Source organism: Mercenaria mercenaria, unplaced genomic scaffold (assembly GCF_021730395.1).
Source record: "Mercenaria mercenaria strain notata unplaced genomic scaffold, MADL_Memer_1 contig_3560, whole genome shotgun sequence".
NCBI classification, from domain to species: Eukaryota; Metazoa; Mollusca; class Bivalvia; order Venerida; family Veneridae; genus Mercenaria; species Mercenaria mercenaria.
Genome location: NW_026461711.1, coordinates 17,847 through 26,791, shown reverse-complemented (window position 1 = coordinate 26,791; position 8,945 = coordinate 17,847). Strand labels below are relative to the sequence as shown.

The 8,945-nt window shown below is 34.6% G+C and overlaps 1 protein-coding gene across 1 annotated transcript; it reads right to left on the bottom strand.

Annotated features, from left to right (window-relative positions):
* Positions 1-5,180: 5,180 nt before the first annotated feature.
* On the bottom strand, positions 5,181-8,628 carry LOC128553178 (E3 ubiquitin-protein ligase DZIP3-like). The gene is made up of 3 exons (XM_053534298.1): positions 8,211-8,628; positions 7,919-7,990; positions 5,181-5,638 (listed from the first exon to the last, which is right to left on the bottom strand). The coding sequence occupies exons 1-3, from the start codon at positions 8,592-8,594 to the stop codon at positions 5,414-5,416; spliced, it is 681 nt and encodes a 226-aa protein (XP_053390273.1). The 5' UTR covers positions 8,595-8,628; the 3' UTR covers positions 5,181-5,413.
* Between the last annotated feature and the right edge of the window lie 317 nt (positions 8,629-8,945).

The window sequence follows — 8,945 nt, the reverse complement described above, 5'->3', positions numbered from 1 at the left end:
ATTTCATTTTACATCAATATTTGTAATGAATTCTTCGTTTCTTTCGTTTGTGTAAATACAATCACGTTTCTACTGAACAGTTTGGAGCGAGCGATTTACCGTGTCTTAATTTTGCAACCTTTTCTATAATTATGTTATTACTGTTCATCAGCGGGAACGTTGAAAAAAATCCCGGTCCTAATAATGAATCGGAGTCAAACTGTTTATCCATATATAGTCAAGACATAAGGAGTATACGAAACAAACTAGAATATATAAAAGACTACTGGTTAGATTTTGACGTGCTTTGCTTTACAGAAACGCATCTTGATCACGCTGTGTCGAAGATCACTTTTCCTCGTTTTATCGGAAAGATGTTTCTGGCCATTCTGGAGGGATCCTTATCTACGTATCTGAAGTATTACGTTCAAAACGATTATACGACTTAGAGAATTATTTACAAGAATCAGTTTGGGTCGAGCTGAAACATAAGAATAAAAAAGTTCTAATTTGCACAGTCTATAGACAATCGAGTGCCCATATAGATTTTTGGACAAAGTTTAACACATGTATAGAAAAATCATTAGATTTTTGCGATACTATTGTGATCGCTTGCGGTATTAACGAGGACCAACTGAACAATAATAATCACAAATTTAAAGACATTCTTTTATTAAACAGCTTACAGCTGATGACATTGTAAATGGGTTGCCTTTGTCCCATGGATTTTGCACCATGGGATCAGTAGGGTCTGGTGGTAGGTCATCAATGTCACTCATATTTTTTATAAATCGCACCTTACTTGTAGAGAATACGTCCATCACTGGGCCAAAAGCTGCCAATATGTTTATTTTTCCTAGCGAACTCGAGCTGCTGAACAAGGAATTGCCTTTTTCGTGTCAGATCCTCTGTAACAAATACCTTGAATGTGTCAGATTTATGACTTTTCAACTGCGATTTGTTCATATATACCCTGTTCTTAGTTTTCCAGCCCTTAAACTTACACAGAATCTGTGCATATCCGTCACGTACTGGCCCAATGGTGTGTGAACGTTCAATGTCTTCTACACTTAGTGGCGGATTTAAATTCATCTTGTTATTACAAATGTTTAAAACAATTTGATCGGTGTCTAACTGATTTTTTTGTCTGCTTGTTTAGGCTGTGTTAAATCGCTGCTGTTATTCGAAACTGGCAGTTTAGCAGCAGCACTTCAGCAATGGAGATCTGGTGAATTTATGGGTACCCGGTGAAAACGGAGAGATGTTCTCTTGCTGTACTGTTCTAAGTCATTTAAACTTTTTTCAAGTGAATCTATGCGCTTTTCGGCCTCTCTGAGATGCATTTTTACTTTACGATTTTCTTCACGAACTTCTTGAACAGACTGTTTTTGATTATCCAACTTCTTATTCAAACTAGATAGGCCTTTGCTTTGTGCATCTAGTTTATCATTTATCGGTCGAACCACAACAGCTAATGATGGCACTAATGCTGCTGAATTGCTTCCATTACCTCCTTATACCCCAGTCATACAGCGGACAGCTACGTCAAGCTACGGACAGAAACGTAGTAATCCGTATCGATCCGTACCTGAGCCGTACCTCAGAGTAGTCATTCGTATTAATCCGTACCAACCAAAACGTGGTCAAAACGTATTCAAAACTTATTTCAAACTTGCAAGTTTCTCCAACTTTTGAACATGCACAAAAGTTTCAGCGAACCGTAGCCATTTTAGTGTAACTTTAGTCCAACTTGACTGAAACGTATTCATCCGTAGTTCAACGTACTTAAACGTAGTTATCCGTGCTGTTACGTACCACGCCGTAGCCGAACGTAGTACTCCGAGGCTGCTCGTACTTATACCCCAGTCACACATACGGCGCGGAAAGCTACGTCTAGCCACGGATAAAAACGTAGTAATCCGTATCGACCCGTATTGAAACGTACCTGAGACGTACCTTAATGTAGTAAGCCGTATCAATTCGTACCAATTCGTACGGCTCAGGTACGGATCGATACGGGTTACTACGTTTCTATCCGTAGCTCGACGTAGCTATTTGCGCCGTATGTGTGACTGTGGTATTAAGCATAGTTCAACGTAGTTTACCACAGACCCGTTCGTGCGCTGGGCAAGTTGCAAGGCGCAGTAAAACGTAATTCAACGTAGTACCTCGTACCTATCCGTACTTATTCGTACTTATTGTATTGTTTTGTTTGTTTCCTGTTTCTCACCATTTTTCCCGTACTAAGACGTACTGCTCCGTAGTTATACACCCACAGACTATTCCTATCCGCACTGTACCTCAACGCACGGACATATCCGTATGTGTGACTGTAGCTTTATTGCAAATAGCAGACTTGACAAGGTCATTCATGTTTATATCATTACCTTGGAGACTATCTTTGATTGAACGTTTGATTCTGTCGTCACATCAGGAGAAAATGACTCTTTCCGGCGGGTGGGGTTAGGTGAATTTACATGGTCACCTTGGGGTCCATCGGACGGGCGAATTAATTCAATAATTTGACGTTTTTTACTCACTTCTGGCGTTTTAAAACCCTTGTTATATGCCATTGTTCCTTACAAATTAAGTGTTCACTGTAAATATCCAAGATAGTAATCCAAAAACAGTTTCAAAATTATCAATTCACAAAAAAAATTGCGAACAAAGAAAAATTGGCGCGCTTTTGTTCGGCAATGAAACAGGCAATTTTCACCGTCTGTCACAAATATTTCACATTATTCAATAAACGTCAAGATATTTGTTGTAAATGATAATCACCGAAGTCAATTTTTCACAATAACATTCCATTTTTCGGATTTAAATAGACTTTTCTGCCCATCGTAACATTCTTCAGTGTATCACTAACGTCATCTTGAAAACCAATCTTACTCCATCAGTATGTCCTCCTGAACTACGCTACGAAATCGACACAGGATCTACATATACTCAACATTCTGTCAGAATTACACTTTAGTTAAGTTACTATTTTAGTTGTTAATTCTAATATCGGAACTTTAAATAACCAATTTATAAAAAGGCAAGTTAATATTTATACAGTTTGAAATAAACAGAGCTTGCCTGGGGCCAAATTCTGTGTAGTTGTATTGAAAATAAAATAAGTTCATATCTAGATTTAAACCTCTATACTTTTTAAATTCAAATTTATATATCACAGTAGATAATGAGTCAGCCAATATTATGTTATGTATATTTCATTTGGTCAAATATGAATCTATTTTGTTAGCAATAATTCTTTTTGCACGATGTTACATGTACAATGTATGGAATACTGAATACTGATCCAGAATATGACAATATCACTAATGTTGCTAATTATTCAACACATGCATTAAATAGCCAAAGTAGTCAGACCTAAAACATGCTCAAAAATAGGTTAGGTCGGATTTTTGTTGTGGGGGGGGGGGAGGGGGATTTTTTTTATTAAGGAGGTAGGTTACCTTCATATTTGTATGTGCGCATGTCCGACTCGAAACTAACGTGACGATTTACGACGACGTTTACGACAAACTAAATGTGTTTGTATATTCATTCTTCTGAAAACAAATCATGAACCTGTCTTCGATCTGATGCTTTATGGCTTAATAATGCAGAAATAATGAATAAATTGCCGCAGAAACGCTTCAAAACAATGTTGCTTTAAAATGGCGTCATTGACGTCATGACGTTACGTGTCAGTTACCGCGCTAAATTAATAGCTTTTATCTTGAAAGTACGTAATTCTGTGTATTTACTTTATTTCAACTATTTTCAAATAACCATTATTTGCTGAAATATTTTTTTGAGTCAATTGCTCTGAATAATAATCAATTTTTGCTTCTTTGTGTAGTTATATTGAAATGTTATGAGGAATGCAAGAAAATGGATGATGGTAAACCAAGTTATTTGGAATATAGTTGGGTGAAAGGCTACTGTTATGGCCATTTTCAAATAAAAAATCTAGCAGTTTGATTTGTAATACCTATTTTTCGGGTTCCGTGATAATTTGTTACTTATATACTTAAATTAAGATCTAAAATTGTTCAAATTTCAGTAGAAAATTGTGGTTCCTTGAATTAAGTTGATGTTACCATGGAAACGAAGCCCGTGACCTATATATCTAAATGTGAAATTCAATAGCGTAGACACTAGTCTATTTAGGAAACACAGCTTCGGCTTTTTATTTTCATTTCAACAATATCCATGAGAATAAAAATAGCATGCTGAACGATTTTTCCATGAAAAATGCCAGACGAGGGGTACTGCTGTAAGTATTCTAAGCTGTGAAATTTGTTTGAATAAATGCAAATAACACGAAAATATAACTTACGTTAGAAGTAATATGTTTTAAAGCTACATTAACTAGAAAGATAATCTTATTCAATATTTTTTTATAAGAAATTACTACAAAAAGCAAGATATAAGCTATTTTAAATATCTCTGTTGCCATGGTTACTTTAAACTTTGAGAAAAATAGGGTACCATGTAAAGTGCTTGGTATTTTGCTGATAATATTACCCAAATATTCCATGTTGGTCATTAACAGAATGGCACTGAAGCCGTCGAAAACCAGTATTTTTATACAAGGTTGTTTAAAAATGAGAGAAAATGCGTTACCATGGAAACACGAGCCCCGCGACATATACATTTTAAGCTTATATTATAAAGCTAACGTGCATACTAGTTAAATTATCAATTATGCAGACTTTTACGGATATCAATGAAACTAAAATACACTGAAAAGTGTTAAATATCAGTATTTTCCTTCTTCTTTCAATATGAAATACCTTTGGAGGGTCATATTCTTCAAACCTTGATAAAAACTGAACTTGAAGAGACAGAGACAAACGAAACTGAGATTGTAGAAACAAAAATGTTGCGGTTCAACTAATTTGAATTTACCCTTGTAACAAGGTAACCTACCTCCTTAAGTGAGACTTTTCGGAAATTATCTTTGTGTTAAAATGAATAAAAATAAGGGTGTTATGCCTTAAGAGCAACAGTAAGTTGATTTCTAACATCAACGACCATGTTTAAAGCATAAAATGTGCAGTTTTGCAAATATTTGTTAAAAAATGAAAACAAGTCCATAAAAATTTAGGGTTTGGCCAAAAATTAAGGTCGGGTTACCGGAAACAAATGTTTTACGCCTTATTTATATATGCAGATTTCGCCTGCATATACGCACTAGGTAAGCCATTAATTACAAATTAAAATTTTAGAAGATACATGCCCAGCAGTGGTTTTCTCTGTTGTTTTATTTTCACTGTTATTGCTGAGACAAGAAAAACTTATAGAGTATCTGTTGACGTTGTTAAGTATTAACTGTACAAATGCGTATTTAATGGCGGACAAATAACTGATACAGGTGTACTGTTTCTAAATGACCTCAGTATATTATAGCTACAGTAATAATCTTAGTAGGCATGACACGTCAGCAAAGATTACAATTCATAAAACGACACTGAAGTACTAAATACTTACTTGCTGCTGCTGATTGCTGTCCTGACGTGCTGTCGTATATTCCTTTCACTTTCCCCGTTAACTTCTGTATCCTTTCCTCTGCTTCTGGATCTAGTGGACGTCGTTTAATATCATCAATTGTCTGCTGTAAGTTTGGAACCGGATTTATCACCGACGTGTTTAGCCTCAAAAGAATCTGCAAGAAATGGAATCTAATGTTCTTTTATTTTCTACTGACTATTTCGAAAAGGGAGCAGTTTCATTTCTTGACGAAACAATTGGATGATCATTAGACAATCATAGCGCTGGATTTGCAGTTTTGGGTCACTCGTCTTAAAATCTTAATTCGGAGTGTATATTTACTTTTGAAATGATACCAGGCTATAAATAACTTTTCAAATGAAACTATTAATAATATCTAAAATATCTTGGAAGCGTAGAATGTAGCAAAAGAAAAGAATTGCAGACTCGGTTTTATTGAGGCTGTTTTTAAGAGGTAATAAACCGCATACCGCTAGCGATGGCTTAAGTGGATTTCAATAAAACATAAAGAATGACTGTGATCCAAAGGGACCTAGCATTATAACAACTCTAAGTCCAAGTATCCGAAGAATTCGTATGGCCTCATAAGGCAGTTAAAGACTAAATGAAATCTATAAGAAGATTAAGTGGAAGCAAAACATTTTAAATCCCGTTTGACTAAGCCTATTTAAGTCTGTTAAGGTATCCAAGCCACAAGTAAGCAAGTTCAATAAAACAGTGCTATGTAAATATATCAAATATTGATTCCTGGTACCCTCATATAATTTTGATATCGTTTGAAAATGTATTATCAACTGGAGAAGAAAATATTAATTACATGGCAAAAATATGTCACAGAATTATTTACTTTTTACTTTAAATTTTCAATGACAAGAAATCCAGTTATTTCAGTATAAGATTTATTATTTCGCAGTTAGAAACCTGATTGTAGTGATTCGTACATATTATTTATAGTCATCTGATTTAATAATTCATGCAGACACACCTCTTTACGGAAGAGCATTAGTGCCTGGTGTGTTATTTATTAACTCGAAATTACGAGTTACTAAGTCGAAATTTCGAGATAATTAGTTAAAATTTCAAGTTACTTATCTCGACATTTCGAGTTAATAAGTCGAAATTTCGAGTTACGTATCTTCAAATTTCAAGTTATTAAGTCGAAATTTTGAGATACTTACTCTAAATTTCGAGTTACTAACTTCAGTAGTTTACGTTGATGTTTAGGTCCTGGCCAAGACAGGGTACCTGGTGTATCCATTGAATAGCCCTACAGGGTTTGCTCATAGAAAATATCATTGTTTAAACCATGTTTACTTAGTGATTAATTATGTTGTGTTTAACGTCGCACCGACACAATTATAGGTCTTACGGCGAGTTCCCAGCTTTTATGTTGGAGGAAGACCTCAGATGTCTATACCATGTTTCAGTCCTGAAGGCTTTTGAACTAATTTGATCCCATATGTCAATGAAACATAGACATACCCTAAATGAAAATATAGTTTTGAGTCTGACCAATATTGGGTACCTGGACAGATCTAGATTTTGAGGAGAGGTCATAGAAGGTAACCGGGAAGTATTCAAACTTAGCATATTTCACTATTTTGACCATGTCTGGAAGATTTTCGACCTAGTTCGAGCCCCTGCCACATGAACATAATATATATGTATATGGGGATATACATCCTGGATACAGTTTGAATTGTAGTGTAGCTCTAGAGGCTATGGTAGGTCATACATTGATGTATGGTAGTATATGTTCAAGTTTCAACATGTTCGGAAACATATATGGATGTGTTGAAAATACGAGTTAATAAAAACGCACCTTCTTCTGTACCTCTTCAAAAATGATACAAAAAAAAAACAAAAAAAAACCCTAAAACCATGGGGTCACAAGGCATCAAAATGTTATCTATTTGTGGATTGGATACCTTAAAAGGTAATTAACGTATGAAACGTGCAACACCCTCACACCCAGAACAGTTTCAATAGTTATCTTTCAATCAGTAAATTGATTCTAAAACATTCTTGTACAAATGATAATCTAAATGTTAACTGAATATGCAAATGGCCATCCAGTAAATCTGAAAACGTTTGTAAATTATATAGGCTCAAAATCTGATCTATTATTTTTGAATAGGAACATATCTATTTAAATGGCAAATATAAGCTGTTGAACACTTAAATGAAGTCGAACAATTGCTGCTAACCGGAGAAGTAAGACATTTTTTCGAATATAAATTGATATTATATTGGGTATATCAAATTCTACTTAAATATATGTGATGAATTTTTCTTTCACAACAGAGCCCAACTCTGAAGGAGGAAAGATAGTAACAAGGAATATAATCCATTTAGTTGTTAGTGAGAAACTGGTCTATATCACACAACAATATCACGACTATTTGAAGGTAATAAGTTTAAATTCTTTTCTAACCTTTTCTATTTCAGTCCACTTAAAGATAAAATCTTTCAACCCGATTCCTGTTGTTGTCAATATATGAGTGACCTGAAAGTAAAGGGTATCGTAGAAAGGATTTTAATCACTGTTAAAAATTAAACGAGCCTATTGATTTTCAATGAGGAACCAGGAAATTGATTTTAAAGACTTTAAAATTATCTACACCATAGGTTGTTACTAATATCTTATAGTTTTTGCTAATAATTAAGAGCAACAGTACAACGTAAACAGTAAGAATTAGAATTCCTAGGAAGAATATATTAATCACCTCTCTCCTGTACAATCTAAGCCTGCATATGTCAGCTTCCAATGATACGTCTGATGTATTCGGAATAACAGTCCAGCTAAAGTTTTGATTGAAACCAAAACATTTCAGATTTGTAAGAAGGCATATTATCAGCGTAAAGTCAAAGTCCGCAGCCGATGGAAGTCGTCCACCTGGTGGATACAGAAGATCATATTGGACTTGAGTTATTATTTTCTGTGCTTTCAGACGTGTAATTGTCGGTCTTTCCTGACTCAGGCATATGCTCAGAGAGATGTTCTGAACGTTGAGCTTCTGATCTAGTATGTTTCGTAACACTAGAAGTCCTCCATCTATGATAAGCATTTGTAGACGGAAATGGTAAACACGACTTTTAGCGTCTGCCATTTTCCTTCCACTTGTTTCGCATTATACGATCCACATATCTGTAAAGAAAATTTGCTGGATTGTGATGCAAATGAATTACAATTACTTCATTTATATATAATAACAAGTGAACTTTAAATGGTGGTTAATCAGATTTAGGTCAAGTAACGGATATTTTCAAAACTTTTACTACCTTTCATGTACACTGCGTTCAATTACAGCTCAATAGATGTTCACTTGTGATATCTTTTAAATTTGATTTTCTTATTCTCTTTGACAAACCTACATAAAGTTACTTTAACATGAATATATATTTCGTAAACTATTTGCATACGGAATTATACAGAAATAAGCCCTATTGTATTATCTTCG

Excerpts from the sequence above, each read along its gene's own strand:
- LOC128553178 (XM_053534298.1), bottom strand. The coding sequence starts at position 8,594 with ATGGCAGACGCTAAAAGTCGTGTTTACCATTTCCGTCTACAAATGCTT. Across the intron at positions 7,991-8,210 it reads TTAGATTGTACAGGAGAGAG|GTCACTCATATATTGACAAC; the intron begins GTGATTAATATA and ends CTTTACTTTCAG. Across the intron at positions 5,639-7,918 it reads AGTGGACTGAAATAGAAAAG|ATTCTTTTGAGGCTAAACAC; the intron begins GTTAGAAAAGAA and ends CATTTCTTGCAG.